The sequence below is a fragment of the Triturus cristatus genome, chromosome 5_1 (assembly GCF_964204655.1).
Source record: "Triturus cristatus chromosome 5_1, aTriCri1.1, whole genome shotgun sequence".
In the NCBI taxonomy this organism is placed as follows: Eukaryota; Metazoa; Chordata; class Amphibia; order Caudata; family Salamandridae; genus Triturus; species Triturus cristatus.
Genome location: NC_140587.1, coordinates 94502197 through 94520228, shown reverse-complemented (window position 1 = coordinate 94520228; position 18032 = coordinate 94502197). Strand labels below are relative to the sequence as shown.

General features: G+C 44.3%; 1 protein-coding gene across 4 annotated transcripts in view; it reads right to left on the bottom strand.

Annotated features, from left to right (window-relative positions):
- HSF1 (heat shock transcription factor 1) overlaps positions 1 to 18032 on the bottom strand; it is a 490333-nt gene that overhangs the window by 96926 nt on the left and 375375 nt on the right. For all 4 annotated transcript variants that reach the window (XM_085604483.1, XM_085604485.1, XM_085604484.1 and 1 more), the window contains one exon: positions 1892 to 1997. In XM_085604483.1, the coding sequence (XP_085460609.1) occupies positions 1892 to 1997 (106 nt within the window). The remainder of the gene's footprint in view (positions 1 to 1891; positions 1998 to 18032) is intronic.

Sequence of the window (18032 nt, the reverse complement as noted above, 5' to 3'; positions counted from 1 at the left end):
GCAGGTGAGACTAATGTCAGTGCAGGTGGTGAGCACAGTTAGTGCTGGTGTTTACAGACAGCAGGTGAGCCCAACGTCACTGCAGAGGGTGAGTATGGTTTGTGCTGCTGGCGGTGTTTACAGACAGCAGGTGAGACTAATGTCAGTGCAGGTGGTGAGCACAGTTTGTGCTGGTGTTTACAGACAGCAGGTGAGCCTAACGTCACTGCAGAGGGTGAGTATGGTTTGTGCTGCTGGCGGTGTTTACAGACAGCAGGAGAGACTAATGTCAGTGCAGGTGGTGAGCACAGTTTGTGCTGGTGTTTACAGACAGCAGGTGAGCCCAACGTCACTGCAGAGGGCGAGTATGGTTTGTGCGGGTGTTTACAGACAGCAGGAGAGACTAATGTCAGTGCAGGCGGTGATCACAACAATTGTTGCTGGTGTAGAGTCAGTGAAGAGGGTGAGCATGGTTTGTGCTAGTGGTGGTATTTGCAGAAAGGAGGCAAGCCCAGTTTCCGTCCCGACGGCAGTGTTTACATACCGTAGGTGAGCCCACTGTCAGAGCAGGAAGAACTGTTTAGAGACAAGATGATATTTCTTCTCTAATGCAGGTAATTGTATAGAGAGAGTGTGAGGGTTGTTAATTCTTAACATTGTTTTGAATTCACTGACTGGGCCGAGTGTAGCATCAATGATGGTAGCAGTGTTTGCAGATTCAAGGGGAGGTTGATTTTTACAGACTTAAAAAGTACGCAGAAGTAATGTTTACTGACTGGAAGACATATTTGGTGGCAGGACAGTTGATGTGTTTACCATTATTTCCATACTGAATGCAAGCTCACTACTGGAATCAGAATTTATAAACTGGACGTGCACTCAAAGTGTAAACAGGAGCTAAGCAAAGTGCCATTTCTGCTACACACATTTAATAACGAGTTAGTAAGTGTTTACAGATTTGGGCTGTTTGTTTATATACTGAAGAAGGGCTCAGCATAAGCACAGGTAACTCACTGAATGAATAGAGATGGAGTGAGCTCAGAGACAGTACTGGAAGCAAAATTAAAAGACAAAGGGAGCTTCTCACTTACAGACTGTAGATAAGCTAAGTGTTATAAATAGTCTGAGCTCCTTAAAAGCGTCAATACCGATGTTTACAGAGTGGAAGTGAGCTCCGAAGCAGTGTTTACAGAGAGGAGTCATGCACAGAGCTTACAGACAAGAGGAGTGGTCGAAATCGAGGTCAATGTAACAAGCTCAGTGCTTAGACACTGGCTACCATGGCTAGTAGCAGTGTTTACAAAAGCGAGACAAGCGAGATCACTGCTTACAGAGTAGAGGTGAGCTTGGTGTCAACGCTGCTAGAAGTGTTTCTAGACACAAGGCGAGCTCAGGGCTTCTGCTGGTGACCGTATTTAGCAACTAGAGTAAGCTCTGCAGCAGAGGGTACAGAAGGGAGGCAGGCTGGAGGTGGGAGCAGGATATATGTGAGGCAAGCGCTGTGCTTACAGACTGCAGGATCTCTCTAGGGCATAGCTACTAGCAGTGTCTAGCAACGAGCAGTGTCCTGTGGGCAATCTTGGACTCTCCAACACAGTAGACATCTCAAATATTTCAGTGTTGCTAATCTAGGGATCATTAATGAAAAATACATAAATAAATTGCACTTTAACAGTTGGGAAAACTGATAATCATCACAATAGCACATCAAATGAAATAGTAGGAGTCTCAATATAAAATGGAGGAAGCAAGCGACACAACTGAACTTTGGAGAATTAAGATATGGAAAACAATGAAAGAGGGAATCAACTAAGGAAGGAATAGTGAGCATAAGGTATAGCCTAGATCTATCTGCTAATGAAGGCTGGCAGAGGCGGTAAACAGTGTAATGCAGGTGGGCAGAGATGCATACATCGAGCAGGGCACTGGTGTCCACACTGAAGCCATGGGTCGTCAGCATGGTCTGCAGATTGTCCAGACTGGAATCCATGGTGTCGAGGTGGTCATTCAGCTCATTCCTGAATCAAGAAAAAGAAAACCAGGCTTCACATTTGAAAATACTTTGAAAAGAGAAATCTATCCTTAACAGATAACACAAAGTACCATGCATACACACACATACACAACATTTTAATAACATAGCGAGCACTCAAAGCAGCATACAAGGATGGTATTTAACTACCTCTCCCAATATACTGTCCTAATTTCCTAGTACACTGTCTCAACCTCACTTTGCATTATTTTCTTGCTTCATTCTCAGGGACAGGTGCCATGGTTTTGACTATTTGATAACAGTGCGGCCACTTTCAGATTCTTCCTGAAACTTTACCTTACAGAGACACTCAAGACAAAGGAGGAAGTACTGGTGTGTTACAGACTCGCTTATGAACCGTTATCGCTATCGGAGAAGAGCTCCAACTGCTAATTACTTCTTTGAATGCATAAATAATAAATGATCTCACCCCCAAGCCAGAGAAATTCTGAATTTGAATTGCAATTCACACATTTTAAAAGACTTTACATTAGATTAACATGAGCACTATTGCATCTTGCTGAATAGATACATATTTTTTTATTTCATCAAAAAAAGAGCCAGTGAAAAGTGGGCAGGCTGGTTAGCATATATAATGTTCAGTTTTCATTGTAGATTGTGGTTTAATGTGTAGTTTCAGCCCCCCAAATTCATAGCAAGCTAAACAGAACCTCTCTGTACTGAAACAACCATGAAATGTATGGCAATATCTACTTGTGAGCTAATCCACAATAACCAGAAAAAGACTCTTACAGAAACATGGCTGTATCATTTACAGAAACTCTTAGTAAACAAGCATTGGCATAGCCAATAGGTCTCGCTTTTGGGACCTTATAAGTATTTAGTTATGCAGCACAATATCCTTGGTGCAACAACATTAACTGTTGCATGGTTAAACACTTATAAGGTCCCAAAGGTGAGACCTATTAGCTATGCCAATGCTTGTTTTCATAGTAAATGTGTTTGCATTATATTAACATGTGAACATGCAATTGTTAGTAACTGTGTATTATTTATGTTCAGATCGACGATACCTAATGTAGATCTGTGTTTAAAATGGCTAACGGTTGCCAACTTGTTTCATGACATGAACTTTTTACATCTAGGAAAGCTGAATGTCAATGCTGACATCACAGCTTTCTGTTTCTTACTTTGTCATGTTTTCCTTTGTTGTAATCATTGCAGAATACTTTGATTGCTATTGAATATAAAAAAGCATGTGCAGAGTACAGGCTGAGAAATTACTAAATAGAAAAGTTGAAAAATAGGAGCGAACAAGCTATTCACCTGTAGTACCGGTACTACTTCAGTGTCTGTGAGCATAATAGGGAGACGGCCTTACTGCTTTCCGGCTAAATTTAAACGCTACGACACAGTCAAAATAAACTGTACATTTCAGGCGTGCATTTGTAGTTGCATCGTTGACTTGCCAAACTTCCCAGGCAATTTAGCGAGCGTTAGGAGGTACAAGGAGGCACAGAATTTGTTTCATGAATGACAGCAATCGGGGGAGAGGGGGGGGGGGGGGGAAAACACACAAACGCTCTGCCTTTTCTTCTTGCAGGCTTGCTCTTTCAAGCCAGGAAGTGAACTGCTCCTTTTCACGGAGAGAGCTGGCAAACTCAGTAACAGTGCAGCGAACTGCAAATGGAGGGAGGAGGAGCAGACAGCGAGAGAGGGGAGGGGAGAAGAGGAGAGACGGAGGGGAACCAGCCATGCGATGAAAATGGCTGCGAGCAGCCTCTTCTCTCAATAAAAGTAAGCGATCCTTAAAAATACACCTATTACAGTCCACTTTCCAAAAGGTCTCCATTTCTGGAGGGGGGAGGGTGCAAATCTTAGCTAACGTTTTTTTCAGAGGCAGGGTGCAGCTGTGTGCATAGCCAGAAAGTTGCTCTCTTCAACTAAACAAGGGTTTAAGCCTCAGGCCCAATGTTGATTTAGGCAGACAGAGATCTTAGTATTTTGTTTAATGCTCGCTGTCTTTGGGGCTGAAATAACAGCGTGCGCAAGCAACCAATGAAATGAAGTGTGTTTGCTTCCAGAACTAATTCACTAATGTCTTCTCGGGGAGAAAGACACTGACAATCCCTCATCGCGATCGCGATCACTGTAAAAGCGAAAGTGCTCGCGATGACGCACGCTAGGGATGCACGCGCAGCAACGGGGGGAGGGGTATGGTGCTGAAGGCTGGTGCCGGAAAGGCAGATGGCTGGGCGAGGTGGGAGGGGGGAATGCGCGGAGCAGCTGTGCGCCTGCACGCCATCGCGCACTGTAGCTTGTCGCCAGCACAAAAATGTGGGTAGCACTTTCTAAACCCACCTACTAAATGTCTCGCCAGACCAGCGCATGCGCTGGGTCAGGCGAGACCTAAAAACGATAGGTGCTTATCAGAACCCACTGTTAACTATCTAACATAACGCTTAGTATGTGAATTGCTAGTTAAGCAGGCTAGATTAAATGACATTGACACTGCATTTTACTGTTCGTTATATTTGAGGTATTTTTCTGCAGAAAAATATTCAAACATGCACCTATTGAAGACTTCACTTATTTGTCCTTTAAGAACCATTCCTACAAGGGATCATTTGGGGTCTTCGTTTCTTTAGACATGTTGATACATGGTCCATATATTTACTAAAAATTCTAGGAGCTGACTTCAGACCACTTGTGGGTTTTTGTTTGGCCACAAGCGCCTTGCAAATCCAGCAAAGTCATGTAATAATCACTTTGGAGGAGCTGGACAACTTCTTGCAGCTTAATCATATGGAATCATGGAGTAAATAATTGCTGAACACCCGCCAATCCAAAATGGGTCACAACTTTGGTGACTTTTTCAATACGAAAAAATATGGAGTGAAAGACTGAATTTGGATTGGATTCTGGGACGAGTTGCGATGTCTTCTTGGCAATCACGGAAACAGGCGCCTCTTGCAGCACTGAGGATGTTGGGTTATCTTCAAGTGTAAGCAGAGATTCTCCACCTAGTGGGCGCGATGAAGAAGGAACCACTGAAGTGGTGCCCGGGGCCTACAGCATGTCAATGTCTGTGAGGTTCCTTGCTGCTTGGACTGACCTTCACCTCCCAAGCAGGACTGTTGTTTACAATAGTATGGAGGATGCTGTGCATTGCTAAGCTGATAGTATGCCTCCCGAAAATGAAAACTGCTGTGGTTGCTTTGGCTGACACCTCTGTGGTAAATATCCTCCTTTACAAGATAGCGTCTCCTGTGTTTTGCTCCTCAGAAGGGAACCTGTCTCCAGTACAGTAGGATTTCCAGAAACTGAACAATAACCTGATTTTATTGCTTGTGAAGCATCATTAACATGACTTACAAAGAGGTGCTCTCAGTCGAAGGGCATTACCAATAACCAAAATTGCACTTCGGGTGGAAGGATGTTGAATGCATCCAACTGTGGTAGGTTAACACTGCTGAACCTGCCATTCAGTGAAAAACAATGGATGCCAAGTCCAAAGCCCCGTCTATGATTGCAGATGACGCCTTTTCATCCTTCTGGATTATGGCCTTTGTTCTCAGGCAGAAAACCATCTTAAGGAGACACGCCTGCACACATCTGCTTGTCACAGTACCTGGCAATCGCTAGGGTGTTACCAGCTTTAATGGATGTAGCTTCTAGGAGAAACACCTGCGTTATCCAGTCAGAGAAGCAGGTGTATTCTCTGGTGCCTTGTATTTTTGATCAGATGAGAAACCAAGACAGACAAAAGCTTGCCTGGTTTTGAAGCCCTTCTGTCTAATACAATCTACAATCTGACTGACGGCCCGGGAACTTCTTTGAAATTTTCAAAGAAGCAATCCGTTTTGGTAACGGATACAGGTAACTGGAACCTCTTAGAAGCCCTTTCCACCAATGAATGTAAAGGAAATGTTACTCACTTGTAATCCTAGTTTTGCATTAGGGGAATATTCACTGAATTCAAACATTAGAATGCTCCTACTGCATTTCGCACAAAACAACTGCATAAAACGATTACAATAACTGTTCTAAATCTCATCATTGTAAATGAATAACCATGCACTAGAGTCTTTCTAAAGCTGGGCTTTCAATATTTTCTGTGGTTTTCTTCTTTTAAAATGAGGTCCATCTTTTAAAATAAATTCACAGAACAATATTACAGCATAACTATCACTTCCTTATGCACTCTGAAAAATGTGTGACATGAAGTGAAACAATAATAGAGGCTGAACTCTGTAAGGCTAAAAAGTAAGACACTGCTCCTTTAAGGTGCTAGTTAGTACCTTTCAATCACATGATGCCTTGTTCTGGCAAGTTGCCTCAGAACACCAGTTACTTTTTTCGCGCTCATGAGAGGAGGATACTGGAAAACATTTATAATGACATGGACAGGATACTACAGCAAATAAGTTCATTTGTTTCTACTGACAATATGCAAGTACTGTGGAACACCTGCTCAATGGCATGGGATGGCATTCAGTGTGTGAATCTACAGCATCCAATGTTGAAGAACAATAGCACAATTACAAGTCTTGTAGTTAGGTTCAAGTTTCGTACAACTTAGAACAGGCGTGTGTTTACCCATTTCCATTATTTGAGGATTGAAGCAGTGCTTAAGTGTGTGTTTTCAGGATCTCACTCCCATCTGTTTGAACTTCTTGGTTAATCGACAGACTACGGCAGTCAGTAGATCAAAGAGTCTGGTGAGATACGTGGTTTGCTGTCCGATGAGGAACCAGTTGGGTATCTTATGGGTGGATCTGCCAGGATGGTTTGCTGTAATTCCATTATCACACCAGATGTAAGTTAGTCACTTTTTGTGTAACTTTGAAGTGGTGGTGGGGAAACCAAGCAGGACTTCGTAACAGCCCTGGCAGTACATTCCAATGGGAGCAATACTGAGACTCCCTGAGTCAGGGAGGCGTCTTTGGAGAAGACACACATGGTGTACAACACTTCTGGAAAGAACTTTCCACTTATGACTTACAAATAAGTCATATGCACAGTGAGACTACTAGGCTTAGGCCTTTATGGAAAGAGGGTGAGGTGTTCACAGATGCTGAGCATTTGAGAGAGCTGGAGGTCTACTGGGCATAAGAACATGATTTCAGTCGACCCCTATGCATGCCCAGATATTTCCACTGCATATGAACCTGGATGTGCTGATGGTCCACTTAACAGTCATGAAACCGTATGTGCAATCAACTGTTTTGAGCATAAACATGGAAGTCAAGGTTGTACGACCTCAGGAGCTATGCAGAGGACACTGATAGGAATGTCTGATCGCTCAGACTCATGCATCACCAACATATCTAAAGTGGTTGGGTTCTAAAAAGATAGGCAATTGCCTCATCTAAAACAGGAAGAAAGCAAATAGGGTCAGCACAGGCTCAGAAAGAAAGAAGTACAGAAGGGATGAAGCAGCGCCTACTGCACATTGGTTTGGGGGCTGTGAACAATTCAGAGCATTGTGTGATAAGTGGCTTCACTGGGTCCAAAAGAATACTTTATTTACTGTGCCAGGAACGAACACTGGAGGGGCAGTTGCTCAGGATGTCACTGACTTACACCGCTGGGCAGACAATAAACTGGTAGTTACTCAAGAGGCAGGTGACTTTCAAATGGCGTGAAAAGCAGTAGACCTTCTTAGAAGAGGAGTGATGATAGTATGGTTTTATATTTCTGGGGAGTGGTGGGGGGGCAACTGAGCCACAAGGAAGCTTTCTTAGGGCCTCCCTTTTTAGACCAACAGAGTCTGGAGTGGAGCACAGCAGGAAGTTGGGGTACACGAACACATATCGAAGATTAAGAGGTTTCTAATCTCTTGAGATGAAAATTTACAATGGATTCCTGCCATTTTAGAGTTACAGTAAAGTCTGAAAAACTTACGAGAAGTTAACATTCGAGAACCAGGGCTGCAAAAAGTAATGCTTTTGCGTGGAGTAGAGCCTATTTCAAGACATTTATAGTTCCTTCAGCACCCCTCATAGGCTCTGCCAGCAATCTATGTAAATGCTATATTATGTTTAGGCAAGAACGTCTTAATTGCATTACTTTAATCACCTAATACTGCGAGGCCACCTAAATATGTGTACTTTTGCGTTGTCAAACTTGTCAATTCATCTCAGTTTGAAGCCATTAAAATCAAGCACGTCAGTCAACTGCCATCGGCCAGGCGTAGGCGAAATCCCCTATTCAAATGAACCTATTTTTACAACCAGTGGAGGTGAGCACTGAAAATAACTGCAGCCATATAAGATGTGGCAGCCAAACAGCATCGCTGCTCATAACCTGGGGCTTTAACTAGACATAGGCTAAAGGGGATGCAGGTAGTACGCTCTAGACTAGGTACAGGCGACTTAACCATGTTGGGGAAAAACGAGGATGAACAGGAAAAGAAATGCCAGAAAAACAAGAAGGATAAAAGTAGGGGTGGGCGGAATTTGCGTAGGCACGCTACGCAAAACTCCACGAAACATTAAAAAAAATCTCCGCGAGCACGCAAAAGATCTGCGAACACGCGGAATTGCATGTTCTGCCCATTCGCGATGCTTTTTTCCTGTTCGTGAATGCTGTTTGCGTGCTTGGGGAGAAATATCTTGCGAACACGCATTCTGAAAGTGCGAACAAGCAAAATATTCTGCAAAATTACCCAAATTCCACGAGCGGAAAGGAATGTACCGCCCAGGCCTAATAAAAAGACACAAAATGAGAAAAATAGCAGCAGAAAACAGTGGACATTCATCTGCCCACTACTTCTACCATTGTGATCGGCATATTAGGTTATTCTGGCTCATATCACCTTGAAATCAGAATCCCACTCTCAGCTGTATAATTTTACTTTTCTTTTAAAATGGAACAATTGTATAGAAATTCATCTGAAAGGATCACCCACAGACTAGTCTACTGCAATTCTGATCTGCCGAAGATAAACAGCACCACCTTAAACTACTGCTTCCTTAGAATACAACTACAAATCTCGTGCTCATCTCCTAACACAAGCCCATTAAATTAGCCTTGAAAGTTCACTTCTAGCTTCTTGATAAGGAGCAAAATCAGACACTTCACTTTAAGGCCCCTAAGTAGCTGGCTGCTTCTCCCTCACTGTGCTCCTAGTCTATGCTTCAGTAAAAACTCTTGATCAACATCAATGGTCACTGTCAGCTCCAGCTATTCAGCAACATTCCTGGGATGAATATCCACTGGGAGGAAAATACTACTTTCCCTGTAACCATCTGCTTGTAGCGTATAGTGCTGTAGGTGCACATGCTCTGCGAACGCCTACCAGACAAGCAGTCCCCCTTTAAAGAGGGGGAAAAACAAGAAGGATAAGTTACTTACCTGTAATCCTAGTTCTCTTCCAGGGGTATACTCATCAAAGTCATAAGCACTGAATTATCTCCGCCCACGTGCGGGTACCCGGAGCATATACAAAAAAATACATAATATATGTGTATGTTTTAGAAAAGGAGTACATAGTACTAAATAAACAAACACATATACATGTATAACAAAAATATGCAGCCCCATACATATCCAATAGGCTAAGAAGCCAAAGTTGCATGTATTTCTCTAGTATGAAAATAACACATATATATATATATATATATAATGTAAGAGAAGGACATGCACAGTAATAGCATTCCGCAATAACCTTTTATTTTCATAAAGGAAAACCGGTAATAGCAGGCAATTAGCCTAAAAAAGGCTGCATAAATAAATAACATCCTTGTACAGAAAAGGAAACAGGCACCTTGCCTTTAAAGTCTCAGGCCCTGAGCACCTTGCCTTTAAGGCCTCCTGGAGCCCTCTGCTCCCATCATGCACCACAGGTGGGTCAGTTCTTTTGTACGGTATAAGAAACCTGTAGGAACCTGCATCTAAGATGCAAGAATACCGTATAAACTGTTAATGCTCGTCTGGGGAGGCGGGAGGGTTGCTTATGATTTTGAAGAGTATATCCCTGGAAGAGAACTAGGATTACAGGTAAGTAACTTATCCTTCTCTTCCAGGGGATACTCATTAATAGTCATAAGCACTGAATAGAGTAGCAAGCCCTTACCCACTTGCTCGCGGACGAGCAAAAAGCAGCAAACAAAATTGAAATACACATGTTAAACGGTATTAGCAAACAACTTTCTCAGCGAAGCCTGCCCAACCTGAGCATCTACCTGCATGTCAGTATCTAAACAGTAGTGGCGAGTAAACGTATGAACTAATTGCCATGTAGCTGCTTTACAAATCTCTGCCATGGGGACATTCCTCAAGAGAGCCGTGGTAGAAGCTTTCCCTCTAGTGGAATGAGCCTTAGGTTTCCACGGAAGGGATTTGTTGGCTAATTGGTATGATACAAAAAATCAAGTTGGGGGAGAATGGATCACTTGTCCTGTAGTATCAGGGTCTTCAATGTTAGAAAACTGTATAGGAAAACCCTCATATGAGTACACAGGTCGGGGGCGGTGTATCTTGATTCTCCGCCTTCGTGTACTGTCACAGCATCATCATTGGGTTTCTTACGTTGGTATGCTGTCCTCCACCTGGAGGTAGACCCACTGATATTTACAGTAGTATGAGGGTTTTCCTATACAGTTTTCTAACATTGAAGACCCTGATACTACAGGACAAGTGATCCATTCTCCCCCAACTTGATTTTTTGTATTACCTTTGGAAGCCGGATGGATCACTGCTTCTTATTCCCTCCCCTTTGATATCTACGTAATTGGTATGATAGTATAATACAAGAAACTATCCATCTCGAGATGGATCTTTTGGAGGGTGCAGAACCTGTGTTAACAGGACCATAGTTAATAAACAAACGTTCTGATTTCCTCAGTGTCTTTGTTTTATCCAAGTAAAACTTCAGAACCCTATTGAGATCGAGGGAGTGTAGAGATCTTTCCGGAGGATTCATAGGATTCGAAAAAAGGTAGGTAAAGTGATAGTCTGGTTAATATGAATGTCCAAGACTACTTTAGGCAAAAAACTAGGATGTGTTCTTTGAACTACTCTGACACAGTGTAAGGTTCTTTACAACAGAGAGCCTGGTTCTCACTGACCCTGCGAGCAGATGTAATAGCCATCAGGAAAGCGGCTTTTCATGTTAAATACTGCAAGGAAGCTTTATGAATAGGCTCGAAACAATCAACTTTGTTAACACAATGTTAAGCTCCCATGGAGGAGAGGGAGACCTGACTGGTGGGTAAACCTTTCTCAAGCCCTCAAGAAAATTCTTTACCACAGGAATCCTAAACAAAGAGGTCTGGTTGGGGTACTTCCTATAGGCTGTGATAGCTGCACGGTGGACTTTGATAGAAGCGAACTGAAGACAAGATCTAGCCAAATGCAGCAAGTAGGATAAAATCACCTGTTCCTGACCCCGGATGGGATCATGTCCATTGTCCACACACCATAGGAAGAAACGCTTCCACTTGAAGGCATACGATCTCCTCGTGGAAGGTCTTTTCGCTTCTTTGAGAATAGCCATACAGTCTGGATTCAATTGTAGGTGTCCATATTGTATGACTTCAGGAGCCATGCTGTCAACCAGAGGGAGTACAGATTGGGGTGGAATACTCTCCCTGCCTGTTTGGATAGGAGATCCGGGTGGCATGGCAACCTCCTGTGTGCGACTTCCGATAGTTGAAGGAGGTCCGGAAACCACCACTGGCGAGGCCACTCTGGGGCTATTAGGATCATCCTGGTGTTGGTCCTGTACAGCTTGTTGATTACAATTGGGATCAACTGAATCGGTGGAATAGCTTACAGTAAGCTCTGAGACCATTCGATCAAAAGGGCATTCCCTTGAGATTATTGTTGGGGAAACCTGGATGCGAAGACTGGGCATTTTGCGTTTGCCGTGTCTGCAAACAGGTCGATGTCTGGCATTCCCCATTCTTGAAACATGTGAGCGACCTCGTTGTTGAGAACCAAATCGTGGGCTTCGACGGAGTCTCTGCTGAGGAAGTCCGCCTAGGAGTTGAGAGAGCTTGGTAGATGAATGGCTACTATTGACAGGTCTCTCGCTAGAAGCCCGTTCCATATCGTTTGAGACTCTATTGAGTGTGTTCTCGATCGGGTACCACCCTATTTGTTCAAATAATACATCGTCGTTGTATTGTCCATTTGGATTAGAATGGACTGAGACTTGAACAACGGAAACAGGGACTTGAGAGCTAGATGTACGGCTTTCAGCTCTAGCAGGTTGCTGTGGTAACTCTTTTCTGAGTCAGTCCATAGACCATGTACTTGCAGAGGACCCATATGAGCATCCAAACCCAGAAGAGGGGCGTCCGTGACTATAGTCTGGGTTGGAGGGTCCTGGGGGAAAGGAACTCCCTTCATCAGGTGCGATCGCTTCATCCACCACCGGATGGAGTCTTTGGCTGATTGGTGGAGAATTAACTGATCCTCCCAGCGCCCTGATACTTGCATCCACTGGTCTTCCAAGCATTGTTGTAATGGACGCATGTGCAATCGTGCGTTTGGTACTATAAAGATGCATGATGCCATCGAGCCCAGTAGTAATGACACCTGTCGAACTGTCGGGAGATGCGTGTGAAGAAGGTTCAGGCATTTCTCTCGGATTGATGACAACGTCTCCTACGAAGGACACACGCTTGCTTTTTCAGTGTCCAGGAAGGAGCCTAGGTAATGGATCGTTTGTGTTGGATTTAGTATGGATTTCTTGAAATTGACATTAAGGCCCAAGTTGTTGAGAATCTGAAGGCAGCACGAGAGATGATCCTGCAGCAGAGTTGGAGATGGGCTCTTCAGGAGCCAGTCGTCCGGGTAAGGATATATGAATATTTTCAACTTGTGGAAAAAAGCAGCCACCACAGCCATTCATTTGGAGAATGTCTGGGGGCTGATTTGAGCCTGAACGGGAGAAAGTGAGTACTGGTAATGTTGAAATGACACTCAAAACCGTAGAAATTTGCGATATTTGAGATTGGTACGTGGAAGTATGCGTCCTGTAAGTCGATGGAGCACATCCAATCCCCTTGATGAAGCGGAGGCAAAATTTGATGGATTGCTAACATTCGAAATTACTCTGCGGATGTATTTGTTCAACAGTCTCAAGCCCAGTATAGGTCTGTATTCTGTGATGGGACCTATTTTTTTTTTTAACAAGGAAGTAGCAAGAGTAGACTCCTTGATTTCTTTGAGGAGCGGGGACTTTTTCTATAGCTCCTTTCTTCAATAAGATGTTTACCTCCGTTTGTAACAATTGGTGGTCGCAGTGAGAAATGCCTCTCGGAGGTACAGGTGGAGGAGGAGTTCTGAACCTGAGAAGATAGCCATTTTGTACAATATTGATGACCCATTTGTCTTTTGTCTTTTCCACTCCTCCAGATGTAACGAAACACTTCCTCCCACCGGAGTGAACAACAGCTTTGGAGGAAGACACACCTCATTGCTTTTGTGGCTGCTTTGGTGCAGTTGACTGCGGTTTGTTTCCACCTCTGCCATGTCCCGGTCTATGTTGTTGGAACTGGGACCTTTGTTGCGTCTGACCTTGGGTCTGCGATGACCAGTTAGAGGTTTGACCCCGCTGCTGGTATCCAACTCAGTTTTCATTTTTGTCATCCACATGTGAACTGAACAATGACGAAACATTAAAGGGCAGATTGACTATCTTTCGTTGAGCATCAGGTCTGAGACCCGTGAGTCGAAGCCATGCTGATCTTCGAGAGCAAATACCATGTGCATATCTATGGGCTGCCAAGTCTGCAGAATCAGCCGTGGTACTAATGATCTGGTTTGCTACCAGACCACCTTCCTGTACAAATCTCTAGAAAATCCCGTTGATCATCTTTGGGTAATTTTTCGGTAAATCTTGTTAAAGAGTCCCATAAAGACCGGTCATATAGTCCCAGTAGAGCGGCTGCGCTAGCCACTCTCATGACAGACCCAGAAGTACTGCACATTCTCCGTCCCAAAGAATCCATGTTTTTGCGGTCCTTCTCTGGAGGAGCAGACGAAATGGAAGTATTGGAATGAGCCTTTCTGGCGGCGGAACTATAGGGGAATCCGTGGAGGGTCACAACGCAGAAATAAAGGATCTTGGTCTGGGGCCTTGTACTTTTTAGAAATTCTTGCGGGACCGAGCCCACTGTGGCAGGTGTCAAAAAGGTTTTCATTGCAGGGTCTAGTAATCCTGGCACCAAAGGAAGGGGCTTTGCCGAAGCTCGATGGTGCAGGGTTTTAAATATGATGGAAGTAGTCACCTGCGGAACAGTAATGGTTATATTCAACTTGCTGGCATCTCTACAGAGCACCTCGTTGAATGTCCCAAGATCATCAACTGGGGAAACCCTGGATGGTGGCGTTGACTAGATAGTCTGTGAGTAATCTCTATAAGAAGACCTTGTTGATAGGGTCGTTGTAGGAGACCTCCGTCTTCTCCTTGGTGTATGCGATCAGCGGGACCTTGGGCGCTCTGTTGAGCGTGAGCGCTGTCTTAAAGGGGACCTACCAGCGGGAGGCCGTGATAATTCCATGGTAGGAGGCCTCTCAGAAGGTCTGGGTTGGATCTTCCAGTGCCTGATGTCCTCCAACCATCTTGGTGACATGTTGATAGGAGGAGACTTGTTCTCACTAGTCGGAGAGCCCTCCGGTGTAACCTGTATAATAGTTATACCAGGCGAGGAAGAAGATTCCCTCAACGCCGAGCACCATGATCTCGACGTCGGTCTTTCTAAGTCTTCAGCAGGAACAAATTGCCTGTCTCTCGACGTCGATCACCTCGACGTCGAACCGGAGTGAGCCACCATCGACGACGACCGTGGGGGATGACACTTTTGACGATGGAGATCTATGAGAAGACGCCCTCGACGTCGGTCTCTTCGACGTCGACCGCTGGTGTTCATGCGGCATCTTCGACGACGACCGTACCCTCGACATAGACCGCTGACGGGTCCGAGAGGGTGATCTGGAGTGTCTCGACACCGACCTTAGAGAAGGGGGCGGAGATCTCGACCTCTGAATTGATGACGACGGGCGCTTCGACGTCGACTGAGGTCTATCATGCTTCGAGCCCGTAGCATGTCTCGACGTCAACTTACTTCTCGACGGTGATCTTGTCTTCGACGCCAATCTCACTTGCGTCGTTGGTCTCGACGTCGACGACGCGCTGTGATGTTTTTTCTTACTTCTAGCTTCTGGTGATGTAGATCTTTGCCGTTTTCTCGGAGAGGAGGACCCTCTAGAGGTATGCTGACTCTCTGGGCCGCTTTTATGATGTTTTCCTCTGTCCATCAAGCCTAGAAGTCTGATCTTCTCTCTGTCTTTCACTGGTCTTCTTGAAAGTTGAAGACAATGGTAGCAGGTCTCTGTTCCGTGAGAAGAAGGTAGGCACGCGACGCAGACCGAATGAGGATCAGATTTAGCCATCTTCTTCCCACAGGAGGGACATTTATAAAATAAAAGGTGGCATTATGGACTAAAAAGAATGACCAAATTGTGAGAAAAAGACTAGTAAATACCACCAGTAACATCGAATAAAGTAGTTAGAATATCAATTCTGAATGAAAAAAAGATCAAGATCAGTTAGCTCAAACTCCAGGTTCCTCACAGAAGGAGCCGGAAAAAAGAACTGACCTGTCACCTGTGGTGCATGATGGGAGCAGAGGGCTCCTGGAGGCCTTAAAGGCAAGGTGCTCAGGGTCTCTGAGGACTTAAAGGCCAGTTCCCTTTTCTGTACAAAGATGTTATTTATTTATGCAGCCTTTTTTAGGCTAATTGCCTGCTATTACCTGTTTTCCTTTATGAAAATAAAAGGTTATTGCGGAATGCTATGACTGTGCATGACCTTCTCTTACATTATATGTATTATTTTCATACTAGAGAAATACATGTAACTTTGGCTTCTTAGCCTATTGGATATGTATGGGGCTTCATATTATTATGTTATACATGCATACGTGTGTTTATTTAGTACTATGTACTCCTTTTCTAAAACATACACATATATATGTATTTTTTTGTATATGCTCGGGTTCCCGCACGTGGGCGGAGATAATTCAGTGCTTATGACTAATAAGGAGTATCCCCTGGAAGAGAACTAAGTCATTTCCCTCTTTTAACCTTACATGAAAGCTTTAATGATAGGGACCCTGAGAAAAGATGAATGCTGTCTGTTTTGGAGGAATGCTGTAACTGCAGATAGGTGTAGAGTTATTGAAGTATATGAGAGACCAGCCATGTAAAGATGCAGAAGGTAGGAAACAAGTTCCTGCACAGGCACTGTAAACAGATCCAGCAGTTTAGATGCACAGTAGTGTTTGAAAGAGTTCGGCTAGAAGCCATAAGTCAAATCCTCTTAGGGTTTCACAGTGTAAAAGAGGAGGAGATTGCGGGTCTAACTTAAATACAAGGAATGTCGGTTTTGGAATGGAGATGACTTCTGGAGCCAGAAATCTGGTATCTTGCCAGTGACCAGGTTAATAAAGAGTTTCTTTTGCTTCTCGTCCAGGATGTCAGCCAGTCGTCAAAAGATGGACCCCTCTGAAGCGTTTGACCCACGAGTGATCTCAGGACCAACAAACTTTGGTTGTTGGCTAATCATTATCCACTTCAGCTTCAAGGCTTGTCAGCAGCTTGGGGTTGAGGTGGTGTGGCGGTGGCAGCTTCGGTGTACAAGTGATGTAGCAGTTACGGTGCAGAGGGAGGCATTTCTGTGCCTGGGCACCAAACAGACGGAGAAGGATGAGGCCCCATGGGTGGGGTTCTGTTCGATGCCAATCCAACCTCTTGAGTATGGGGCATGCTTTGGCTCTAGATTCGATGCCCAACTCAAGTGGGAGCACTCCTCTGACATGACCAATGGTGACTCCCTTTGAGGCGCAACTGATGTGTGGTGTGACCCTCTTCTTTGACTACGAAACTGGCTCCTGTGGTGGTGCTGGCTCTGAGACTTCGTTTTCCTCCACATTAGAGGCCTCAGAGAACAGGGCCTCAGATTCTCCTTGTGCCTGGGACGGGGAAATGTGATAAGGGTGGGTGTCTTCCTCCACGGCACAGGGATCTCTCCAGCCCCCCAAATTTTTGCAATTGCATCTTGTAATTGCAACCACCTTCTCCACCGCCTGTGTCTCAGTGTTTTTTTGCAGCTCAAAGCGAAGGAAGTGACACAGGACTGTTTGGTGTGCTTTGGGGAAAGGCAGAGGTTGCAGATCTTGTGGCTGTCGGCCTAAGGGTATTTGGTGTTGCACCTAGGACACAAATGGAATGGAGTGGAGTGAGTGCCATAAAGCACTCTTAAGTACATTAAAAAAAAAAAACTAAACTGATCTCAGAGGGAAAGAGCTAATCGAGACCACGGTGTGTCAAAGTATGTCCAACTTCAATGCTCATTTCTGACGTTTATTAAAAAAACTTTTGATAAAAGATCGTATTCATCGCTGGAGAGATAGAGGGAACTGTAGAACCCAAAATGAAGTGGAAAAAATTTATAAATCCAGTGTGTATAATTCTTTCACTTCAGAGCAGCATCGCGAACGTCTGAGCTTTATGGTGGAACAAAATAGTCAAAGGTGGAGCCTGTGTGCTAATGCATTCTGGACCAAAGGAGAAGTCAGAGAGGGTCTTGAAGCACAAAACAAATTGCTACTGTCCGGGCCGAATGCTAGAAGAGGGGGGGCGGGGGAGGGGTGAAGGGAGCATGCACAGCATGTGAACCTACAGCCACACATACTACGAACATACTGTACCTCAACAAAAACTGTGCATCAGTACTCTCAGGCGTAGACATATACCATAAAGAAAACCCCAAACTCATCCACCCATCTCTGCAAATAGTCACACGTCACAGTGTTTAGTGCCAAGATAGTGGCCACCAGCTAATCTAAAAGTTTAACCCTGAATGTTAACTCCCAAAATTTTTTCGAACAAACCAATCTTGCCAAATGCTGAATATATTATATCAATTTGCCTTCAGACCTAGGTGTCAAACTTTCACATTGGCATGTTATGAAATATAGAAACTGAAACTAATCACTTCTCAATCTAATATATGCCACAGACCACGTCATCCATAGGTTCT